Below are 26,747 nucleotides of genomic sequence, written 5' to 3'. Positions count from 1 at the left end.
ATACTTCCATGACTAATTTATTCCACCAATTTATCGATTAGATAATATTTTGAAGGTCTATAGACATCAGTTTTAGCCAATCGATAACGAATAATATTGGCCTCCTTACTCAGGATCCTCATTCATCCTTAATCTTGTTATGCGTAGGAAGCGATCTGGAAGACAAAAAAACTAAACGGATATATAATGAAATGGATAAAGTTCAATCTCAACATATTAAAAAATATGGATGGTGTAAGGCACAAGACCATAACAAAAAAAAGTGTTCATTCCGAATGAGAGAAATGGGTAAGAGTTATAGACAACCCATTAATGATAAATTTATAAATATCATAGTATTCAGAATAATAATACTACTACTTGTACTTATGGAAATAATATAGTTACCTTGAAGATAAGCAAAGAAGACAAACAAATGATTAGAAAGAATGAAGGAATATTAGGACAAAATAATAAGGAAGAGAAAATGTTGTAGTGTGTTTTATAAGTACAGTGGGGAGTAATATATACAAGGTTTCTCGTATATGGCGTATATAGTAATTTCCACTACAACACACAACTCAAGTTTCACAGCCACAATTTTAGGGGAGATAAAATGAAAAAAGTCCACAACTTTAGGGGAGAGAAAAAGTGAAAAATGTACTATCCACGAGTTTAATAAAAAGTGTACCACTCTGCTAATATTTTAAAAAGTTATATCAAAACCTTAATAAAGAAGTCAATAGTTGTGTAAATTTCAGTGCAATATACTACTGTTTTTATTTTTCTCTATTTTTCATATGTACTCGCTCTGTTTTTTTATATCTGCTTTTCAAGATAGTTTTTGTTATTATCAATGTTTAGGATAATACTAATTATTTTTTTGAATTATATAAGTAGTTAAGTACTCTTATAGTCACTATTACAAGAGAAACAAAAATACATGCAGAGTAAAATGAGGAGATTAATTGAGAATGGTATAATAAAAAACAATATCAACTTTGTTAGAAACAAAAAAAAAATAATTTCTTTAACTTGTGTAATAAAATCTAGGATAACACCTGTAATGAAACGGTGTCATCTCAAACTTATAAAAATAATAATAAGTATGAAAGTCCTAAATGCTTTCAAATTAAAAATATAAATCTCGTACCATCCAATGTACAAGTTTGATGAGCTATATCATTTTATATTGGGGGCAAAAACTTTATTTAATCTTACAACAAATGACCTATAAACTTGACAGAGCTAACATTATATAACTGAAAATAATATGCACATAGGCACCTAAACAAATCTCAATGTCATATCATAAAGATTAATAGCGTGACACGATAGGTCACAATTAAATTGCATTATTCTTACCCAAAAATAATTAAATTGTACTATTTTAATAACAAAGGCGTAAACATATTGGAAATAAATTTGTAAGGAACTTTGAGACAGAAAGGACTTTGAATCTTAAAACAGTGACCTAAAAGGCACAGAGACTTGCAAGCCCAACTCATCACAGAGACCAAACAAAAAACATTATTAGACAAATACGTTGATTAGCACATGTTCAGGCCCCCACATTATCAAGACCCACCCATAAATTTAAGCTCATTATTATTATTATTGTTATTATTAGAAGCTTGAGTGTGAAGGTATTTTTGTGCAGCCAATAATTTCCATGTGAGATGCCGAAATACAAGCTGGAACATACAATCATAATTGAATCAGATGAACAAGTCACTCTTGGCTACATGCTATACATAAAATAATAACTCTGCTTTGTTCACAAGGAAAATTGAATCTTTCGAAGAAAAGAATAATATACATGCCTACCCATTTTGCTCAAACAATTAAATATTGAAGACAGAAGAGCAACACCATAAATGAAATAATGTGAAGCAGAGAGAGTAGAGCAGGAGCTAATTACAATGTGAATGAGATTTTACTTCTACTTTTCCCCATACCCACCAAACTAATCATAAATTAGCATGGTGTACATATATAAGACATGTAGACCGGACAAAACACAGCCAAGACTCACCAGAAACCACAACCAGTTTAAACATCGCAAGGAGACTGGTGCGGCTCAAGCCTTTAATCATTCAATGGAACCTGATTCACAATACCAATGTTGTTTACAGGTTTGGGCCTCCACTCAGTTCTTCCCCTCACAATTTCAGCACCATCTTCAAGTCGAAGCAAATGTTTGCACTCGACATGTCCGCTGTAAGCTAGATTGCCAACATCAACACCGGATACGGAAGTCAGAGACTGCAGCACACTGTCCCTACCACACTCCCTCCTATATTCCAGAGTCATTGAAGACAGCTCATGACTCTCCAAGATTGACTGTGGAGCACTCTGCAACAACCAACACACAATCCTTTGGTTAAAAGGCTTGATAAGCCCAATACATGACAAACTAGACATATCAAGCTTTTTGTACCAGATAATAATTCAACAAGTCCAAATTAATAATAGAGGAAACACAAGCAGTCCACAAAATATTAAACATTACACCCTGCTGCTCAATCGTGTTTCCAAAACACCATAGCACATCACTACTCACTCAATCATATCAAATCCAAATTTTGAAGCTATCTTAGTCACTGGCTATCACACAAATCACTAGAGGTTTGTTTAAACCACTTGAACGCCCATATCAATGATATTCCATATACCATCAAGGCTACACGTTAAAATAAGGAAATCAACATCAATGAACAAATCGGTACAGTAACTTAGTAGGAATGGAAGATATTCCCTTGCTTCTCAACACAATGGGTAGATAAAGCTTCAAAAGCAATGGTACAGTAAATTCTTTGATGAACTTCATCTGATCCTCAGATTTCCCACACAAAACAAAACACCCATACTCACAGACTTGTTTAGACACTCATAGACAAAGGGGACTTGAGCAGCAGGGTTCCTTTTTTAGGAATAAGGTGTCTAAGTATCATTTATTTATTAAACCTGCTTAGGGCTAAACCTATTTTTAGTTGGTCTTCCATATTTATGCTCAGTAAGACTTATAAAAATCTACTCCGTATTTTGAGTCAGTCTTTCACATTTATGGTCAATAAGACTTACGGTAAGCGCATGCTGCAAGAGACATCCTCGATTAAAAGAGAGAGAGAGAGAGAGAGAGAGAGAGAGAGAGAGAGAGAGAACAAGGATGAGGGCTGATAAGAATACAAGAACAGTAAACTACCTCGAGAATCCAGCCAATGTATTTCACATTGTTAACATGCTGATTGACATCCAGATCATTCCATCTAGGCTGAAAATTCAGAAACAATACTTTCAATTAGAAAACAGCATCCATGGTAATTTGAGAAAATAAATCAATTATAGCAGTTACAGAAAGTGTTGGCCTACACTTAAGCTAGTACGAATATAATCTGCAGTGTTGTCATCCAGTTTAGTTAGTTTTCTGTTATCCTCTTCAATAATTGGAGCAGAATTCACAAAGTAAGAGCCTATCTCCTCTCTGACTTCTGATGGAATTTTAGACAGCCTCCTTGTCAGCTTATTCATCATGACCCAAACACTGTAGATCATGTAAACCAACAGATCAAAGAATGTTTATATGTTCCTACTTAGTAGCTCCAAAAGGTGATGCATGTGCACAAGCTCAGGTCCTGATGTAGTAACGTTAAACTAAGAGCATAGAATTTCCCATTGGTACAGTCAGAGGTTTTCACATGCATAATTGGTCCACTTAAATCTATAGTTCAATGCTTTTAAAAACAGTGCCAAATGCAAAATTAGTTAGGGTTTAGTTTGAAAACCCGTTTCCAGATTTCACTCTCAAAAAGTCATTTCAGTTTTTCGTAAATTTGGAAATATATATTTTTAGTATTAAATAAGGATGAAAAGTTGAGATGTTATAAAATTCCAAAAATGGCACTGCTCAGTTTTAAAACAGAGAAAATAAGATTTTGTTATTTTCAGATTAGAGCTAAAGAAAATATTTATAAAATCCAAATAGACATTTTAAAGTGTATTTTCTGTTTTTAATTGAGGGAAAAAAGTGGATACACCGAAAGGCTTGTTTAAGAGGAAAAACTGTACTCATAACTTCACAAAAGTTTGCAAGAATCAACACTTTGCCTAACGCCAGTCAAGCACATGAAAAGAAACATTTGAAAAGATAGCTGCCTGCCACAAAAGGAAAGAAGAATTAAAAAGTTCCTGAAGTGGTTTCTACCTGGAGGCTCTTGTCAATATTTCACCAGTATTGCAGTCACGTAAAAGCCAATCGCGACGCATACCATTCTTCCCCGATGCAGAAACCCAAGTGTCTACTTGAACAACATCACCCCTGAAGCAAATATAGATTCAATCAATTACAGGAGATCAGATAATACTTACTCCATATAACCCTAACTAATAGTTTATCTAACTTCAACCAATTGGAACAGGCCAGCACTATTGAAAACACCAAATCCTCAAATAGAACTGTCAGAAAATAACTAGTAAACAAAAAAGAAGTGAAGTACGGACAGTATCAGTTGCTTTATTCAACAGTCTGCTTCCGTACTCAACTTTTTACCATAATTAAAACATGTTTGTCACCGATATGTAATCGTGATCAATACTACAATACATCTCATATAACAGTCATACACTTGGACAGCTTAAGGCTTCGCATAGTCCATCTTTTATAGAGCTTAAGGTTTTGGGATAAGTTGCACTCTTTTTCCTCAAAAGCTCTTTCAGTCAGATTTTTTTTGGTGAAAAAAAAAGAGAACCTAATCCAAACACATACAACTATGATCGTCCCAGAAGAATTTTACAAATATTAATATATTCATAATTAAAGCATAAGTGCTCAACTAAGAAGCGGATTCGGAGGTGCAAGATACATAATCTATCTATAGAATATAAAGTCAGAAGTGACAACATTTCCCAAGAGGCTTTTATTGAGCCATCATTTATCGTAAAGATGAAAAGAATCAAAAGATCGCTAAAATAAGCAGATAAATAGCAGTTTAACTCAACCACATGGACCGATCACACATTATGAGTGAGTTTGGGTGACTTACCATGTAGGATAACGATCAACCGCAACCTGCATCCGTGTAACTACCCATATCAAGTTCTTTTTGAACATCTCTGGCGTAGAACCAAAGCCATCACCAAGAAGCCCAGCAGTTTTAACATGATTAAGTGCACTTTCCTGTTGTTAAACAAACAATTGAGATAATCAAGTATGAAACATTAAGTAGCTGTTATCGTCTGTGTGAGTTTTAATTCTTCAGTGAATAAATATACAAGACTATGTATTTATAACATGCTCATATCTTAATAGTATAAATAAAAAGTCACTTCACTCATGAATGAGCATGAACATACCTGCAAATGGTTCATTACCGTCTCTATAGATGCAGTTCGATCAGCACCTATTTCATATGATCTAATAGAAAAGTTTTGACGGAACACCATACCATCCTGAACAATTTTTCCTATGGCAAAGGGGTCAATAAGCATATCAGGTCGCCTTGGCTTCCAATCAAGCATCATCCACTGTTTTTCAGCTGCCAGGAAAATTGTTGTGATAGCAGCGAGAAGCATGCTCCAATCAGGTAACTGGTTGATAAAAGTCCTTGGCGAAGGTGATGGCAAAACATCATCATGCTTGCAGGTTTCTACAGATGTAGCAACTGCAGCTCCATTAATCTTGGGAGGGGCTTGCGCATTTGCCTTAACTTTCAAGCCACGAGAAGACGTGTGTCTGGATTTGAATCCTCCAAGGTTAGTGGGCCCACCAGCATGTTTGTTGCCTTCTGCACTGGAGTCTGGTGAGGGTGAAATAACAGGAAAAAGTGAAGCAGTAACAGCGGTTGCCACCATAATGAATTATACAGCTGTATGCAAAGTTGAAGCAAGTTAAAATACATATACATATATCTTCTCTCACACCATCTTTAGAAACGGGACAGAAAGATGCGGCAAACATTATCAATGAAAAGGAGTAAAATGGACAATCATATGAAAGATTCAATAGGAAGCATCATTATATTTCACTCAAATAAGAATCAACAATAACATGTATATCACAATCACAAGAGAGTCATAACAAATAATTTGATTTGAAAGCATTTTTTTATTATTAAAAAAGATTAAGCTAACTTGTTTCTAATATTGGTAAAAAAAACAGAACGCACAAGGCACAAGCTAAAAATAGTAGGTCCAATTCCTGAACAGATCTACATGATTCTCTTTCTCTTTTCATCGTTTATATATATATTCTATCTCATGAAACAAAGCTACGTATTCTATAAATTAAACTACAACTTCAAATAACAAGGTTATTTTATCAAGTGAAATTCTTACAAAGCGATCATAAAAAAAAAATAGATGATGAAATTAATCATTAAACAAAAAAATGCAAAGTTAACAATAAATTCTTCGGAAAAGGTGGATGCAGATCTGAGTTTGAATCTGGAAAACATGACAAACCAATTTATACCGAAAATAACACATGAAGGCACAAAATCACATTCATTGCAATTTATACCGAAAATCATAACCTCATTGCATCAATATCCACAACGAACCATACCTTCATTGAAAATATAAAACAAAAAACAAAAAATGGATACAAAATAACCAGAACCTTGATTGCAATGCAATGAAAATATGAACGAATATAAGAGAAGTGAAGAAAACAAAGATGTACCTGGTTGAAGAAAAGAGAAAAGAAGAAAAGCGAAGAAAAAAGAGATAGAAGCGGTGAACAAACGCAGAATAAGAAATAGAAGAAGAAGAATGAGAAGGGCTATTGCGTCATTTTAGGTGGTTAGAGATAGAGCCTTCTTTGTTTTTGTGTTTTCTTATTCTGATTTGGACACTTCTTTCTCTCTTTTCCTTCTTTCTTCTTTTCCTTTCTCTTTTTTTTCTTCTAATACTCACTTTATTATATACTCATCCAACCTCACCACCCTTTTTTTGTAATTACTTTATTGCCCCTCACTTTCTCCATCAATCTATTTTTGAATTTTCCCTCAAATAATCTACTATATTATTTCTTGTTTACCAACATTTCTGCCTTTTATTATTAAAGCAATGTCTCGTGTTCGAGTCTTGTGGATCTAAAAAATATTTACTGAAAGAGTTAGTCCCACATATATGTAGATGTTTCTGACTCGGATATGATTGTCTATAACATATGAGAAACCAAAAAAACTAGTATAAGTGATTGTATATTTTAATTTAACCATGTGTTGTTTAATTTACTTAATGGGTATGTTTACTTTAATGTAGATGAAAATGTAAAGAATGAAAAATTGTTTGTTGTATGTATGATACGACCTCATTCAAATTTCTTAATATGACCAGAAAGTTAAAGTGTTGGAATATATTGTAGGTCCAATAAATTATTCATAAATAGAGTTTTGCTATCTCAGCATTATTAAGGAATGAGTTTAAATGACTATAGAAGGATATGTTCTATTTGTAAACTAATTGCATTATTGTCTTGTACTTATTTTAATGTATTACTTTTAATATAGTATTTCTACATTTAGCTTCTTTAGCTTATGGACTAAATATATCAAAATCCAATAAAAAATAAGAAATGAAAAACAACACTTCAACGATGGCTAAATTTTCGTCATGGTCAATGCTTATTTCTACCAACAAAAGAATATAGAAGTAGAGAAAACAAAATCAAAACTTTGTTCCATTTTTTTTTTACTTTTTTAATGAATGTTATGTGCTCAAGTGGGAGTTTGGTGAACGAAATTTTCGTAGCTATTGTTGGGATTGTGTCATATTCTACGACTTCACGTAGCACTTTCTTTTGTTAGACTCTTAATTTTTAATCACAACAAGGATCATAGGTTATAGTTACTTAATAAATGTTGTAGTTGAGGGACTCAATTATATTCTCCATGACTTAATAAATGTTGTAGTTGAGGGAATTCTCCATGACTTATATCTTGCTTGGTGTGCTGTATATTTATTCCAACTAGAAGTCGTGTTGAAAAGGAAGTAACCAAAATTTGAACATTTTTTTAGTACTATCAAAAGTATTTTTTCATTTGTTTGGATAAAGAATTAATCATTTTTGGGTTCGTGGTTGTCTCTTCCAATAAGTATCGTTAATATGAATTTTGAACATTCGATCTTGTGGAACCTTACATCACTAACCAACCAAAATTTCGACTTATTGCTGCATATGTATATAACTATTGCATAATACATTTTCAGTAACTAAAATATAAAAAAAAATTATAATGAGATTCCTCAACATACGAAATAAGGAATATTGTTTACTATGATTATCTTTTAATAAATGATTACAACACATGCCATGTGTATAACCTTAAATGATAATTTCTTAAAAAATATATTTTAAATTTTGGCTTTGGCGTTTTAACTTTTTATGGATCTTTTTTTATAAGTAGAGAGACTCATAAATATATATAAAGGAATGAGATAATGAGATACATGTGAACTTGTTTTTAGATGATAAAAGATAATCTAAAATGGTAATTGGTTGAAAATGATTTGTTACTTGGTATTCTCTTTTGTAGGTTAACAACATAATTTGTCTCAAATGTATTGAGTTGTCAGTATTAAATAATTGAATATAAAATGAGTGAGATTTGATGATAAAAATTTATAGTGAACAAAGTTGGAATTTTAAAATGTAAAGTGTTATATATTATTATTATTATTAACTCCTTTATTTATTTATGATATTACTGATGAATAGTGTATTGCAATATAAAATGTATAGCCTTCTAGGCTGAAATAGTGATAGATATTCATTAAATTTAAAAGGTTATACAAACAAAAATCTATAGAAATATTAACTGTGAACATATATTAAAAATGTCATATTATGTTATTGTTTCATTTATTTTTTATATTACTCGTCTCTCCATTAATCGAGAGATCATTGTTCAAAAATATTAGTGTTGGGTAAAGGTTGTATGAGATGTGGGTCCTTAGAATTGAAGGTTGTAAATGTTCCCATTGTTTGACAAATCCAACCTCTTTTGTTTTTCCTAACTAAGCGGCTATTAAATATTAATATTATATTCATTATTTTGTTTTCAATGTTGATATTGATGTTCCTCTAACTTCCCATCACACTTCCATCTTTCAAAGCCCTCAACTAATTTATTAATACTTCATGCTTTCTATTTTCTTTTCTTTTCTTCACTGGGTTCCTATATAATATATATATATATATATTTATTTATTTATTGTTAGATTAAAGATCTATACATAATTATTTATTTTTCATTTAAATGAGTAAATAATAATAATTCAGTAACAATGTATAAGTGTGTAAATGTTAGGAAATTCATCCAAAATAATGTTTCATTGATAATGATATAGTTATTAGACTTTAAGAACATGTATTATTACTTTATTAGTTTAAAGCTTTTGTATCATTATTTTATCATTGGTTATTGATATGTATTATTATTATTATTATTAATTAATATATAAATGATTAAAGAATACTCATAGCATAACAAGCTTTCATACTATCAAACCATTGACTATTTTCTCTGGTTACTATTCATTTTTGAAATATAATATTATTTTATTTTGTTGATTAAATAAGTCCCCCATTCACATTGTACACAGTAAATATTATTTTCTCTAGTAGATAAGATAAGTACCCCATTCATTATATATATTTTGTTGTTGAGATGCATGTGCATATATTAGTAAACTATTAAAGAATATCATATTTTGAGTAAAACGCACATTTATTTCATGAGAGAAAATAAATATATTTAATTAATAAAAAATTGAATGTTATTAATAAATGATGGTATAATTGAAAAAAATTCAACATGTCTTGAGATTGTAAAGGAGGAATTTGTTTGAAACAAAAAAAATTAAAACAACAAAAGATGAAACCTACAATAAATGACTTTCCATCCAGTTAAATTATAAGGAACATGATCTTAATATTTACTAATTAGTATGCCCCTCTTGTCTTGACTACAAAAGATGAACTCCATTTAGATTTGGTGTAGTTACTAGATTCTTTAAATATAATTTCGACAATTTAATTTAATTTTTAAAGGTACCATGGTTGAATAAATCTTGAAAAACATGAAACACCAAAATTGATTCAACATAAACAAAATATTAAAAAGATGGGGAGTTCTTAAATGCATTATTTTTTAGATGTGAAAACCATTTTGCCAACCATCAACTTTAACCTTCATCCCACTACAAACTACCCAACTCCTCTGCCCACACCACCTTTACGGCGCCGCTCTCATGATTTGAATTTACAACTAAATGACATATTTTGTAAGATAAAAAAAATATGTTTTGAATATTTTTTTGACTCAATATAGTCCAATTGTTCATGTAATATCCAAGCCTCTTTATAGCACCCACAAAAGCTCAACCACAAACATCAAGAATGTCAGTGAAGATTTGGTTTTAGTCACTTTTTCTAGTTAACCAAACATGTATGCTATTCTTATCCATCCATTCCTTTTTATCCATTTTCTAGGTCAGAAACTTAGGTTTGGTTTAGTTGAAATGGGTTTTTTTGAACATGTGTGCTACTCCTACAACTTAGATGAAAGCAGAAGTGCAGAAGAAATCTTGTAGATAATAAGTTAACTATCACAAAAATCACCTCACTATTTTTTTACCAAATTATTAAGTACATAATCCAATTTACAAGAAACAGGGGAGGCATATAGGAATCCCTCTTAACACAAACAAATATAATATACTAGTGAAAATTGCTCATGCTTCCTAGTTGCTAACCCAGGAACAGGTAGACAAGAAAACTGTACAGTGTGATATACAGATGAGTTATAAGTATAGGCTTAGAAATATGCTTTCATCATGCAGCTAAAAATGTCTGCTTGTGCTATAAAGGTTGATCCTGCTTTCCACTGAAGTCAGATGGGGATGATGGAGGTCTAGAAGTAGTAGATCGCAGCGGCGGAGCTGTAAGGGCATAAGTGAGTCTAGATGATGAAGAATTCTCAATCAAACCAGCAATGCCAGCAGCAGCAGATTGTGCATTTGAAGGAAGGAAGAGATCATGTTTCTGGTCTTTGTATGCACGCCAAACCTGGATCACAGATGGGTAAAGATTGTAAAGGGTAACTTGCAGATTTGAATGGAATAGTTGCAACAACAAAAATGCAGAAGCAACATTTGAAATGTCAAAATTCAATACAATCACATTATGTTGTAATCAAATGTGTTGGAACTCACATCAGAATTATTCAATATTTCTCGAACTTTAGTACAATGGGCTCCTTCAGTAGCAAAGGCGTGCAATACCTGATTCAGTATGGAAGCATAACATGTCAGTAACATTTAGTTTAAATTAGTCAATCAAGATAATTCTCCTTAAATTCGAGAAGAACTTTTTTTGAATAAATTGTGACCATTTGTCAAATTGTTCCACTAAATCAATGAATAAAAAACAAAATACTTGCAGAAAGAAATACAAAATGTAGACTGGTGTATATGTGGTAATTATTTATTTTGAAGTTGTAAGATGTTAGGGTGAGCTTGACACAATAAAAAGGTTGTTGCTTAGTGACCATGAGCTCATGACTTCAAATCCTGAAAAATAATTTTTGTGTTTGTAGGGGCATGATCTACCTCTCCCTAGACTCTACTAAGTGAGATTCTTGTGCATTAGGCCGCCCTTTTTGCAAGATGTCAAGGAATAAAGAAATGGGAAACTTAACAGCACAACTTGGTTCCACAAAAACCCATAGACATACAAATAAAACGTCTAACTGATTCAAAACCACTAAATAAACACCAAATGCATTTCCCCCAATAACTAGGAAAGAAAACAAATATCACAAGCAATACAATAATCACAAGTAAGAAAACAAAAATCACTAAATGAACTGACAGAAAGGAAATTATACTTGTTTTTTTAAGATAGAATAAGACTTGATGTAGAAACAAAGAATGTGTAATACACCAAGAAAATATGCAAAGGAAACTCAAACTCATAAAAGAATAAATGGGCTACTAGATTCTAACCTCAATAGCAAGCACCCTGCCAATAGATGCTTCAGATTCATTCCACTTCATCTGAGAACAAATCCCATTCCTCCCCCCAGCCCTCCAATCAAGGAGACCAAGAAGTACTTCAACAAGACCAACTCTGCATTGTTTGAAAATTGTGTTAAGAGTGAGAGAGAATTTACAATTAAAATCTCCACTCGCATCAACACACAGACAGTCTTTATGCAAGCGCCTCCATAAGTATTATGATTAAATTATTTTGATAAAAGAAGAAATTATTTATTAAGAATACTATTCGCTCAATTTTAAAGTACATTCATCTAATAGCAGGAACACCACTTGGTTGCAGTGCCAATATGCAGCCGTTTGAAAACCAATCACAACAGATCCTCAATATTATGATATATCAAACAGCAGTAAAAAGAATTGACATAAAAAACAATCTGTTCAAAGATTTATGAACTATTCAAGCAGTCCCATACTGGCATCCCAATTGGATAAATGGATTGTTGCCACTTGCCAGAGACGTGATAGTCAGATGCAGTAGTGCAAGGGGGTAGGGAAAGACTGGTTTAAACCAAGGAACAATCAACTGACTGTTTGCATTCCTTGACAATATGGAAGGATAGATCATACAGAATACACAACCATATTTATGATAGAATTCTTAATCAATTCGCCTCCAAACCCAGTCACGACCTTCCCATCATGTGCATTCATTTTTCTACATTTTTAGATTACCTTTTCCCTGAATTAGGTTCCATCGTCCATCCATATTTCAGCAATCTCATTACAAGGAATAGTTTTGAAAAAAACTGAAACCAGAATGAGTGAGAGTTGGGGCAAAGTGTAGCCACATGAATAACACAAATTTCAAGGGCATCAGAAAGGTGACTGTTCTCTGGGAGTTGGAAAATGTTGTTTTACAGTCCATTTTGGGGCATAAGGTGGTTAGAGAAGAGAGCTAGGGAAAAGGGAAAGAGAAAGTGATATATGTGATTGGTGATGGGAAAGGAAGGGAGAGATAGAAAGTATGGTAATGTGTAGATGATGACATAAGAGAAAATGACGCAGGAATATAATTGCTGGGAGTTAATTGAATTTATTTAATCTTTGGCTCCAATACAAACACAAGTAAACTCCAAATCTACTAGACAAGAGGGGAGGGGGGAACCAATGGAAATATACCAAGTTTTTACAAAAGCAAACAAATGAAAAACAGATCTAAATATTATTTCATGAGTTCTCTATTTCACTTGCATTTTTTCATAGTTTATTATCATGCCAAATGCAAATCTCTGTCATGAATTTAATCTCCAAAGCATAAAATATTGGATTAATTAAAGGTGGGTCATTTTTTAATATATAGGTACTTACTTAAGTCCTTGACCAACAAGAGCATCCCTGGCTCGGTTTCCTGCAACCACGACTCGTTTTAAGGTCTCAAGAGCTAAAATGCTCCCACCTTGCCATCCTATAGCTTTCATTAGCAGTGGAACAACCTGAAATATTTTTTAAAAGGTATAATAAAATCATAAAACTTATGTTCAGTTAAAGACATTTGAAAATTAGGATCCATGCGACAGGATTACAGGTAAAGGAAATTAACTATCAAAAGGCATAGCTACATTATAAAATTAAATAGAATTCTCCTTAAAACAAGACTATCAAAATCTATAACCTTTGCAAAATTTTCTGTTCCCTATCCAGCAAAGTCAATTTAATGAAAGGAGACACCATCCCAATTTAATGAATATAAAAAACTTCATAAGGATTACTTGTCTGATACCTGAGGCATTCCTACACTTGTTGCTGCCATGGCTTCAGCACATGTGGTACTAGCTGCAAGTTGATGCAGGACACGCAAACAACTCAGGCGTACTCTTTCTTGAGGAGTTTGTGTCTGTTCTGTTGATCCATTAACTGGATCACATGTTTTATCTGCATGTTCTCCATTGTTTACATCACCTGATGACATTGTTTCTCGCCTTCCCTCATATGCAACAGCAGCAACTAGTTTGGGTACATACCCAAGATATCCAACATGATCTGCAAGTGCAGGATGCACACGCAGTAATGAAACCAATGCAGCTGAGAGAAGCAAAGGCAGCTCCGGGTCAACAGCTTGAGCCTCATAATGTGTAGCAGCAATGGATGAGAGATACTGATCTAATAGCCCTTCCAAGAATCTTTTAGGATTTCTCAGAGGAAATTTGGGATCTTTCAGAAACAGCCGAACATAAATGCCACCAACCTACAAAATTTTGAGTACATTCAACACAATAACATATACAAGAAAATATATGTTTCTAAACATCACAGTTATAGGCCATACCTGAGGCTCATCTCTCATTTCCAGCTGTCCAGATGCCTGCTCGAGTACATCCCAATCAACAACTCGACCTTTCATCTGCTCACGGTATAGTTCTGATGCCATAGTTGAAATTTGTGCAGATAAGGAAGCAGCCATTGCTGGTGTCCATACAAGTTCTGGCGTCTCTGTAGTCTGGTCAAGGGCAACAACAACAGCTTCACTTGGTCCATCTCTAATTACTGATACAAGGCCATCTGGAAGAAACCTTGCAAGTGTTATGGCAACTCTAGGCCCATGCATCGGTTGTCCAACAAGCTTCCCCAACAATGAGACCGCCATAGCTCTTTGTTGGAGTGGAATTTCTTCTGTAAAGAATTGTTTTTAATGTCAACATTTGAAGATCTACAAACAGATTCAATGAGAATATCAATATCAACTAAGAAATACAGATCTCTGACCCGTCAAAGGCAAAAGCAATTCGATAATGTAGACAACGCCGCCATGCTTGGCAACTGCCCAGGCCAGTTCTGGAGTGCTTGCCAATGCATAGAGAACATGGAGAGCCCCTTCACGACAACTTGGGGCTGAGTGAAGCATTTGTAATAAAAGGAGAAGATTAGATCCATCTGCAACCATGGCTTGCAAACAAGGTGCATGTGCTGTTAAGAGTGATAGCACTGCTAGGCAAAGCTGAGGAATGTTACTGTATGATGCTTCAGGCACAGAAAAGCATTCAAAAAGAGGCAGTAATGTGTCTTTATTAGAAAATATGGACCCCAAATTCGGGTTATTAGTAAGTAGATTCTGCAGAAAATAAATAAGATTAGTCAATCATGATGTATAGGAAGTATTTCAATATAAAGTGAATCAGTTAGGCAATTAACCTGAAGGGAAGTCAATGCAGAACGAAGATTTTTAACCAGCGAAACTTCTTCCCTCCCTACAAATTGTTCATCAGACATTGTACCAGAATTATCCAGGACATGCTGCTCATTAGCAGATCCATCAACAGCATCACTTGGATGCTCAGAAGTCTGAACAAACTTATTGGTGTCCTCAACATTATGATCAGCATCGTCAACAAATTGATTGTGCACAAGGGATGATACAAAATCAATTAGAGCAACACAAAAAGCTTCAGGTTCACTAATTTCAAACTCCGGTTGATCATTGTAGACTCTCAAGTAAACATTGCCAATGAATAATTCTTTTGACAGTGCTTTATAGACAAAGCCATGTGAATCTTTTATTTCATATGAGCCATCAGGGCCTTGAGCTGCACGTTGCTGATCCACAAATTTCAGCAGTTCTGCCCGTGTTGAAGAGTTCCAGATAATCTAACAAGGCAAACAATTCAAAGATAGTATCAATATGTGAATACAAATATATATATAGTAAATGCAGAGGCCGGTAAAGGAGAAAGGGGTGTGATGTACATGCAGCCATGTGATACAAGCTACTGTATCAACAGTAGCAAATGGCGTAGCAAAAAAAAAAATCACCTCTGGAGACTCCAGGTTTGTGTTTAATTTGGACAGCAAATCCTTAGGTATTTGATCTTTTAACATGCTAGAAAGCTTAGGAGTTAGCAAAGCTTTAAGGGCATCAGCTGCTTCCCCATTGTAAGGTATTGAACTCCCATCACCACACAAACCACTGAGCCTTGACAAAGCCAAGGACGCTTGCATAGCATGCATGTTCTTTGCAATTTGAACACTAGCGCCAACACCATGTGATTCTGTTGCACCAGATTCTTCTGCAGTTGAGTCATACTGAAGCAGTAGTGGCAAAAGGTACCTATCGCGGATCATATGAATAAGTCCATTTTTTAAGAATATAACTAAGGAGGATGAAAAATCACTTTATATATTTACCACAAATAATAATGGTAATGCATAAAGTTAAAATTCATTAGCTAACCAACAGCAAGAAAAGTCAATACTTCACAATAAGGATCAATTGCGAAGCATAAAGGAGGGAACTCCATGTGGGTCGACCATGAAATTACTATTTTTATAGAAAGTCGACTACTAAATTATCATTACACACAAACAAGAGCTAGAAGATTCCAGGTCTCGTACAGCCATAATAACATAACAAAGAGAAAGGATGGAATAAAAAAGAAAATTCCCATCAGGCTTGCCTAAACTAATTTAATTATCAATAAACTAGCAAATGCATCTCTCTATTGATGATAAGGACAACTATTATAGTGCATGCCGTTCTATGAATAAAAAAATATTACAATTTCTCTGTATCTCCACGATTCTAGCTGCGTACATTTAAATGTAGTAACAACCAAGTTAATAATCCAAATAGAAATAGTAGGATTTCAACCCCCTTAATAAAGCTTAAGGCATCCATAACCCGGGGAGTATAACCCCATTTGGAATAGCTACTTTACAGTCTAGTTGGGTTATTTACTGGAATAATCAATAATGAAGCATCTTGGTCCTGTTTGAATAAGGTTGCTAAAACACCTTTTCAAACCCAACTAAATGGAATTGGTCTCATTTCCATAAGAAACAAATTTAAGCTTATGGCAGTAAGCCTTTGCGGATGCTAAAGGCAGCTTAGGTGGTAAGTTTCTTCATAATAAATTATGGCTATATTACCAATATTCAATTCACGCATTAGAGCTCCTCAGAGTGTCTATATAAATGGTATCCATATTATCCTAGACCACAAATATAAAAGTGAAGCTTATCTCAACAAACTCTACATGAGTAAGTACTTATTTAAGCTACTACTTATCCAAATAGAGATTTTATAAGCTCTAGATTAGGTTTTACACCAGAACCTACATAACACGAGACATCCTTCCGCAGACCTGTGATTGCGAACTTCAGATAGATATCAAATACTTTATCCAGTAATAATAGAATATTGAATAGGTAGACATACCATAAAACACCAGCCTTCAGTAAAGCGTCCTGCAACTCAGAGGAAACCGAAACATTGGCTATAGTACGTAGAGCAGCATTAACAGCTTCAGGTACCAGCTCAAATTCAGTGCAATGCACAATATCCTGAACTAGTCCAGAAAAATCAAGTATCCCAGCTCTCGCAGCTTCAAATTGACTTAGAACTGAGAATGTCCGCATGATATTTGTAACAATGATTGCAGATGGTTCATTTCCTGGAGTAGCTGGCTGAACAACACACATGCACCGGGAAAGAAGAGTTGCAAGAAGTTGTACCCCTCCATCTCTTACCAGCTCTTCACCATTCAATGAAGAAGATGCACATCTGCCCACAAGTATATTCAATAAAAAAACAGCAATTGGCATGGATTTATTTAGCATAACGGTGAACCTAACAAAAAAGAAAATAGAATTTTTACGTCAGCCCGACAAGCTCTGATGCTGCAACAAGGAGAGGTGCTCTGTCTGAAGAAAGAAAATTGTTATCTTCCTTGTCCACAGTAACAGCACTCAGCAACATAGGGTAGCCAGCATATTTGAATGGCTCCAATATGTTTCCATATCTTCGGTATAAAATGCATTGTCCCTTCAACAAAAGAAGCAGCCTCCAAGGTTGAGGGCCTTGCAAGCCTTGCATGGTAGCCTGAAATGTGATCGCATACAGTAAATGTTTTAGCAACTAGCAAGAAGAGGCATAACTATATTGCAACTAGGTAAAAAACCTTTGGTCAAACAATTCATTATAATGACAACTATGAACATGAAGCAATCAAAATTAATATCAATCATCATATTTATTTTGACACGGCATTCCTATGGATGTATATAACCATATATCACACTCTTATAAGCTTGCATGCATGCATTATGCAACTGCTTCACTAGACGGTTACACACAAGCACTAGGCTAAATAACAAAACAGAAGCATATATAGCTGTTCGATTCTTCTTCCTTTCTGGCTGTCAGGTCACAAAAACATACCCAAGAGAAATCACATCGCCATTCCAAACACTAATCAGAAAAGGAAAGTACATGCATGAGGTACTTAAATTTCTTAAATTAAGAACTTAAGGCAACGAAATAGGTCACATAACATCTAAACTAAAGTACTATGACTTTAGACAGTACAGTTTGTCCGTCCAGGATTTTTTCAAATGAGAACTTTTATGTGAAATAATCATTGATGTATTAGTTACTTCCCTAGAAACATGATTCCAATGAAGCTTGTGTATAATATGAAACTTATGTCTACCTGGAGGCGTTCATAAGCCTTCTGTATAGCCAGGAACTTCTCCCTTCCTTCTGGGTTTTTGTCAGGATGATATTTCATAGCAAGTTTCCGATATTGTCGCTTTAATTTTTCTTCGTCAATGTTCTCAATCTGATTCGATAAGCTAGACGCATCATCGGCAACCTCTGAGGAATGCTTTTTATTCACATCATCACTAGATACATCCTGCAAGGATATTTCAAGGATCTTGCAAGCTTCTTCTTCGGAAAGATCCATAGGTTTTCTAGTCAACTCTTCACGCCACATTACAAGTAATGACTGCAAAAACTCTACATGTTCAACAATAGGCCAATTTGGAAAACGAATTTCATCACATAGGTTCCGGAGATAATAACGGTGACACCACATTTCATCTCTCAGCTCTGGGTATGTAACTGGAGGCATGGGGGCATAGTCGTATAAAACATGGCAATGCTGTGACAGTTTCTGTGGAAAATCACCAAGATGCTGCAAAACCTGATAAAGAGCACATGATCGTTAATCAAATTCCACCGTGTTCATACTGGAAAGTAAGTAAAGTAAAAAGTTTAGAATACCTGACGTATTAGATTTTCTGCCCTCATTTTGTAAGTCCAAATTATCTCAGGGGTGTCAGAATCAGAAACCATTGCTGCAGCAAATGCTGCTGAACCACTACGCTCCAGTACATACAACAAAGATGCAGGGAGGAGTCCACCAAGAACGCTACGTTTTGCCAATGGCAACGAACTTGAAACTGCAGCCTCTTCGCCACCATGAAATGCTTGATGGACATGGGTGACAGCAAATAGTTGCCCAATTGAAAGCAAATTAGATCCAGGATAAGCCAATGCAAAATAGAACGCACCAGTGCTGTATAAACGTATCATGGCATTGGGGTTTCGAGTAACAATAGCCTTCAGCAAAGCAGCAGCTGCCTCAACAATACTTGGTTCCCCAGAAAGAATAGCCTATGAGATAGCATAACATGTCAAAGGACTTGAATTAAGAATGATGAAGGTAAGAAGAGTTAAGACAATCAATAATCAAAGAAACATGTTAATAATTTTATAGAAAAAAAATGTTACTCGAAAAGTTGCAAGTTGCAACCAATATTAATTATTAATTAACATTTAACATGATAGACTCATAAACTACAACCTATAAAGTTTACCTGTGCAATATGTGGAAGGCACCGTGGGCTCGACAAGATTCGTTTTACTCTAGGAGTTGGAGTAACAATCTCTCCAGCATCATCTAAATCCGAATGTGCACAAACCATGCTATGCAATATGGACAAAGCTGCATCCCCAACCTAAATACAAGATCAATCTATTAGAAGGGTGATAGGAAAATAAAATGAAAAAACAATAATGTCAAAGAAAAGTGTTCTATGAGAAAAATCATTAGCCATAAGAATGCTTTCCAGGTAGCAACTGATGCTAACTTCTGGAGAATGTAACTACCTTTCATCTTCGTTACTTCTCCAAATGTGCTAAAGCTAATGGTTAACATTTTAACAGCGCCTAAACATATGTGGCCATTCTTATTGAGAGGGGTTGTAACTTAGGAAGCACAAATAAATCAAATTATTGAGAAAGAAATTAGCACAGCTTTTAGGCCAGACAGGAGAAAATTTTTACAATAAAATAAAATGAAAAGCAGTCATCAAAATAGTGGAAAGAAAACAATCAGCCTATAGAAAATAGGCACAAAAACCATTAATACTTATATGAATATCAATATTATCTTTCATCTTCAACATGATTACCTGGGGTGGGGTAAGGACAGGAACTCTAATGGCAAGTGCCCAACGAAGCTCACGAATATCACGCAATTTCTTCCAATCTAGCATCCCAGATGCCCAACACCTTGTTGTCCAATCAATAGCCTTCTTAGACCATAACCTTCTAATAGCATCTTTTTCCATGGGTCCAACTTGAGCACCATCTTTGTCGATACACATCCATTCCTTGAGTGGCTCCATAAAAGCGCTAGCAGCAATCAAATTTGATTGCAAGGGAGTAGCTGTCCTCTCTGAAGTTTCATGGACAACTGTGAGAAGATCAACTGCTAACACACAACCTCCAACTAGAACACAAGCCTCTACGTTCGACAAAATCTTCATCAATGCCTGACATTGAATAAAATGGTTAATTTGATTATTTCAAACCAACAGAGTTGATAAATAAGTCAGGCATTTTTAAATTCTTTTCCATTTATGATAATCATTTAACCAATACTGACAACTCTAGCATTTAGCAATAGAGGACGTCAAAATTTAAAACTACATTTTCGCCTAAAAACCTGCCAAAACCCTCAGAACTACAAAGATAAAAAGCACAAGTATTAAAAAAACTCATCCAGAAGTGTTAGGCAATATAGAGGGAAATTAATGCTTTCTCCTTTCGTTGAGAGAAAGGTGAGAAAAATTAAATTAAATTTACACACACCTTCAGAAGTAAAAGAAGCCGGTGCCTCAAAGCTCTGTCATCTGTCCTATCCAAGAGAACAGTAATATGAGCTGTGCCTTCAAAAGGACCAATGGTCTTGAAATGCTGCTCATATACAATTGCCATTGCCCTTGCACAAAGCTCTCTCACTGATGACCCACCACCTCCACCAAAACCATCCAATCTACCCATGTCACACCAATCATCAGATGCACCTAATTCATCAGGAACAGCACCATCTACAGTGAGCCCCGTGTCAGCATCACATAAAAATCGTTGGTAGAGTGCTCTAAAGAAAGCAACTGGATCACGTAATGGGAAGTCTTGCGCCCTGCCACCACTGCCACTCTCAAGCAGAAGACGCAAATAATACTGACCAACACAAACTTCTTTTGACAAACTTGGGTAACGAACGGAAAATTCAGGATAATTCCAAGATATTTGTGGTATACTCTCAATCCCAGTCACCAATTCTAGATTAGCACCCCCTGGAACAATATCTTCTGTACGCTCCTTCTCAACATCTAGTTTATGAACTTCGGCCTGTAAAGATTCCCTCAGCTCTTGCCTAGTACGCTCATTCCAAATCAAATCAGCACGATTGTGATCAAGACCAAACGCTCGCCAAAATTCAGGCCAGTTACATAGAAGTCGACCAGATCCCACGGGGGTGTTCTCCACAACAACTTGAGCAGGGGCTGGAATGCCCTCACTCTGCAAGCCAACTGCATTGCTGTCAGGATCAGCTGAATTTGTAAAATCAGATCCTGGTGCTTCATTTGAGTTTGTTGATGGTGCAACAGTCGAAGTGACAAAAGTCGGATACCCATTTTGAGAATCTGCTGTAGAAGCTCCATTGGTCAAATTTTCATTAGTGAGAACAGTTGAAGATTGAATACTTGAAGGCTGTCTAGTGGTTGGGTCGAGATCAGATTTATGATAGTTTTCTGGGCCTCTAACAGCAGCTATTCCTGTCTGCCTACTAGGATCAGAAACATCAAAATTATTATCTGGATGGAAGGGTTGTTCATTAGAGGCTAATCCTCTTCCTATGCGACCCTTTCTCTGCTGAAGTAAACGTCGTTTTCTTTTCCCTATTGATGACTCTTCTTCATTTGTGTCTTCAACAGGAGCCCCGTCAGAACGTGTGTGTAAATAAGCAACAAGGCCAGGAGGCAGAATTCGAGACAATAACTCCAAAGCTGGTTGATAGGAATCAGCCCAAAGAGCAACAAGTTGTCGACTAACTTCACGGCGCTCACCAGCAGGAAGGAACAATGCATGCAGTAAATGCCTCAACAAAGCACCATCACGCAGAGAAGCATCCCGCATCGACTCTGCAGCAATAGCATCTTCTTCAGCAATTGATCGCATTATCACAGCTACCGTTTCTCTAACACTTTCAGCAGGATGACCGAATAGTGCAAATAAGCGACGCTTCAACCCAGCAACTTGGCGTAACAACTCAACAAAAACTGTATATTGGGTAGTCTCTCCATGTGGATCACAAATCATAGCCTCAAGCACTTCAACAACAGCCATTGACAATAAAGGTGACACAGACATGGGCTTTAATCTGTTGACAAGAATAATGATATAACTATGATTAGCAAACAATACTGACTTCGTATGCATAATTGTGGCATGCCACTCTCCTTTAGAATCAGTTAGATTTGCATAACCAGGTCCACCACCAACAAGTACAGCAACAAGCCCAGCAGCCTCAGAAGACACACCTTCTGAACCATTTCTGAGTAAACCCATTATCCTTCCAACTGCTGCTGGAAAAGACATCACATGTGAAGCTGCACTTCTTGAAGCGAGTAATCTACGTAAACATGCAATAAATCCCATCACAGTTGCAGCAGCTTTTGGTGAAGGGGGTGGCAAAGGAGGAGACTCTGGAGGAAGATTTGGGGCTGCAGGAAGCATAGTAATCAAGGCCATCAAAGTAACCTCTGGTACCTCAATGGTTGGAGGCACCCCACTATACGGTATACAGGCATTGAACTCCCTTATTCTACGCCATAGTTTAGCTCTTGATCCAGGAATAGAGCCACCTTCGGCAACGGCATCTTTGGCAGCTGCGGCTAAATGTTTCAAATACATAGATGAACTTTCTGCATCAGCTACAGGCTTTTGTTGACCATATTGCAAAAAAACTCTTCCACAGGGGGGATCAATACGGTGCCCAGGCATTGTCAACCTTGGCAACACAGGTATGGCACATTGACCCTACAAACACATCACCAAAAGTCAAACATTCTCTTGGCATCTGCATTATACAATAAGTTTTTTTTTTCTTTTTTGGTCTTATCTTAACCAAGATGAGATAAATCTACCTACATCAGTTTCCAACATGTCACGAACTGCTGCAAGTAAGTTATCACGTGATGTGCTTGCATAAACCTGCAATGCATACAATATACATAAGAAACTTTATAGCGAAACAAAACATAATTTCAGTGGCATAACAAACACTTACATGAATGGGGCATCCATCACTGAATTCAATTGCAAACATCTGGGGCTCTTCTGCAAACCGAACCAGAGCACTTACTGAAGATAAAGGACGAACAGTAACAGCCTGCATACCATCTAGTCACAATTCTCAACATTTGACATAACCGTTCAGAGTTTAAATTAGCATGCACAGACATATAAATGTGTCAATACAAAATTGGTTGTGTCAGATACACAAGAAAGACTACATGAAACTATCAATGAAAACCCAATTGTATATTTTAAAAAGATGCCTTAAACGTTAAGATTGATGTATCTTCCTTAAAATCTGTTTTACCTCATAGACAAAGGCGCTGCTTGCTTACTGTCTGTAATAAGTTAAACACGTAACTTCAAAAAATCCATGAAAAACAGCGGTCAACAATTCCAAAGACCTATTAATGTAAGTGACATGTACTATATATTACCATCGTCCGATACTGCAACTGTATCATCCTTTATTCAGAACTATACTTCAGAAAATAGTTGTTTGTGTTACTGCATAATCTCACATGCAAGACCTTTATAGATGGGTCCACCAGAATGCATCAGTGCTTGTATACATACTTACATAGATTTTTAATGTGCACAGATTCTAACCATTCACTAATTGATATAAAAAAATGTGTCTCTTACTTCATAGTTCTCAGGGCGCCTTTCCACAATTGAAACCTTTGTGAGAATGAGCTGACGAGATACAGCATCACCATGCTCACCTATCCCTCCTTTTGGGCCAACTCCTAAGCTCAATCCTGGAACATTTAGAGTTCCATGGGCAGCAGAGCGCAACCTTGTTACAGACCAAGCCCCCAATGGGGTATCTTCAGCCCCAACTCCCTCTTTGGCTACATTACAGTTAGTTGTTTTAAAGTTAAAAAAAGTCACTGAGGATAAATAACGAATTTGAATGTTGAAGTTATAACTAGCAACCTCTTTGTTTTATATACTCAGAAATGGAGAGAGTTTGGGAAGTTTCCACAGACAAGGACAGACCAACAGTGGATTTAGCCGTTTTCATCTGCAATAATATTACACTGTCAATTAAAAGTAAAACAGGTAACACATATTCCTTGGTTAATGAGAAGGCAGTTAAATGGAAACCTGATTTTAAGAATTCAAAATTGTTTAATCTTAAAAATGCAATCCGTACCAAATTTGAGATGATAGATGATACTGTGCAACCGGAAGCAGCTTGGAACGCTTTAGATTTTCTTCCATATAATGGGCAAAGAACAAATCCACTACCATGATCAATATTTTTATTTCCAAAACCATCGGAGAGGAGAATAATTGCAGGGGAATCCATATCTCTAAAATCCAAGCACCAGCGAAGGTCACCTGATCTTGTCTCAATAAGCTCAACACCAACATAAGTTACCTTCAATTTCTGTGAGTCACCAGTCACATGGAATAATCAGTTCAACATATCACCACACTTTCTTATCTTCCTTTTTTGTATCATCATGCCAATTAGTTACTTCAGAAAAACATACACAATCAACCCATCATCCTAAACTCTAAAATTCTTGCATACCACATTTTGAATTCCCTCAACATAAAACAATAAAATCATTGTCTTCTCTTAATCAGCAAGTGGCATAAGAATGACACAAACGAACAGGGTCATACTTTATCATAAACAACAAAACATGCCATATGATGACTAATAAAGGGTATCATACATTCTCAAGTATCTTAACCATCCCAATCCCATCACAAACACCAAAACCCATAATTTTCAAGCTTTTATCTATCAATATAAAATCATCCAAAACAAAACAAATTAAGCTGAATGAGCAAGCAAATAAAAAAGAGAACAGAATAACTTACAAAAGGAACCCACTGAGACCTCCTTCGCCTAAGATGCAACACCGGGAATTCCGCTACCGGAGCCAACCTATTCCACCGTATCCGATGCAACTCCGTCAAAATGCTGGCCCTGTACCGCGACGAGAACTTCATCCCCTTGAATTTTGAGCGGCCATCGGTCCTCAAATTCAAGCTAAACTCATTAGAATTCTCATCGCGGCTCAACAAAGGTGCAGCACCCTCGAAATCTCTCACCACATCATACGAATTCGTGACAGAGAGGGTCGAAGGGTCAAGCGTGGTAATGGAAACAGAAGAAATACATAATATACGTTTATAGCGGCCGCGCCAGGAGTGCTTCACAACCAAATAACGCGCCAAGTACTCCGGTTCTTCGATCGGTGGAGGAGCGGGTTTAGGAACGACGAGGGAGGAGGAAGAGTTGGCGGAGTTTTCCATAACAGAAAGTGGTGGAATTGAAAGAGGAGGATTGAGATCGGAAGCGTAGCGAGTCACGGATTCGGTAGTAGAAAGATGAGCGAGTGTGTGAAGAGGAGAATCATGATGGAATCGGAGAAAGAACCAAAGAGTGTGAGAGGATGACGCCGCCGCAGCCTCCGCCGGTGTTCGGTGAGGCCGAGACTGATTCGCCCCCAGTGCGAAGTTTGGGGAAATAGAAGAGAAAGGAAAGAGAGTGAAACAGAGAATGAGAAATTGGAAAATTGAAATGGATTCAGAGATGAGGAAGAACAATGAAAGAATGAAAGAATGAATGAAAAGGGTTGGGATATTTAACGTGCCATCATGCTTCAGAGTTTAAGACACTTCATCAATTTGTTTTTTTTAAAGATTCTTCTAACTTATTTCCGACATCATTTTTGTCCTAAACAAATATCTCAGACTTTAATACATTTGTGTAAATCATTTATTCATCATTTCTATTATTTAGATTTAAAATTTAATAATAATTAAACAATAATAATGATAATGTAGAAAATTATTACATTGTAGGTTCATATATTTTCTCAATATTTTATTTTTTGTTTTTGGTTCTAAAATGGTAGTGCTTTCTTAGGGGGTGTTTAGGCCTTATCTGATATGAATATGGCTGAATCAGCACTTGTTACCATAACATTTTAACTAATAATGAGATTGAGCTTTGTATGTTTAATATGGACTGATAAAGTTAATTTGAAAATGCAACAATCTAAATCTAATTAAAGTTTATTGCAAAATAAAGTAATGAGTGTGTTAATAAACAGAAAAAAAAAACTTAGGTTAGATGTAAATATATTACCACAAACCAAAATCACATTCACAGTAGGGAAGTTAAGAGAGAGAAAAGTATATCAAATCACTAAGGTTCACAATTAGCAAATAGCAATGGTCTCATTTAGTGGATATCTATAAAATCCTCCCAAATCAAAAGTGGACAATGGCATATTTTTTACAACTTTTGTATAAATTCATATTATACCCCTTTTTAAAGGGGCTAATGAGTTGCCCATTGACATTAATAAAT

The 26,747-nt window shown here is 35.5% G+C and overlaps 2 protein-coding genes across 2 annotated transcripts; both read right to left on the bottom strand.

Annotated features, from left to right (window-relative positions):
- Positions 1,693-6,863, bottom strand: LOC109345129 (palmitoyl-acyl carrier protein thioesterase, chloroplastic-like). The gene is made up of 7 exons (XM_019583946.1): positions 6,659-6,863; positions 5,332-5,843; positions 5,022-5,155; positions 4,184-4,297; positions 3,352-3,523; positions 3,185-3,253; positions 1,693-2,334 (listed from the first exon to the last, which is right to left on the bottom strand). The coding sequence occupies exons 2-7, from the start codon at positions 5,827-5,829 to the stop codon at positions 2,068-2,070; spliced, it is 1,254 nt and encodes a 417-aa protein (XP_019439491.1). The 5' UTR covers positions 5,830-5,843; positions 6,659-6,863; the 3' UTR covers positions 1,693-2,067.
- On the bottom strand, positions 10,586-25,985 carry LOC109345120 (dnaJ homolog subfamily C GRV2-like). The gene is made up of 22 exons (XM_019583935.1): positions 25,247-25,985; positions 24,567-24,803; positions 24,347-24,434; positions 24,053-24,261; positions 23,400-23,501; positions 23,261-23,323; positions 20,915-23,149; positions 20,233-20,595; positions 19,636-19,776; positions 19,040-19,432; positions 18,465-18,959; positions 17,631-17,854; positions 17,192-17,536; positions 15,790-16,084; positions 15,172-15,624; positions 14,746-15,091; positions 14,309-14,652; positions 13,763-14,227; positions 13,351-13,475; positions 11,989-12,112; positions 11,197-11,265; positions 10,586-11,050 (listed from the first exon to the last, which is right to left on the bottom strand). The coding sequence occupies exons 1-22, from the start codon at positions 25,682-25,684 to the stop codon at positions 10,844-10,846; spliced, it is 7,761 nt and encodes a 2,586-aa protein (XP_019439480.1). The 5' UTR covers positions 25,685-25,985; the 3' UTR covers positions 10,586-10,843.

Source organism: Lupinus angustifolius, chromosome LG01, assembly GCF_001865875.1.
Source record: "Lupinus angustifolius cultivar Tanjil chromosome LG01, LupAngTanjil_v1.0, whole genome shotgun sequence".
NCBI lineage: Eukaryota > Viridiplantae > Streptophyta > Magnoliopsida > Fabales > Fabaceae > Lupinus > Lupinus angustifolius.
The sequence above is the reverse complement of the archived record's forward strand: the minus strand, read 5'-3'. Positions and strand labels throughout refer to the sequence as shown.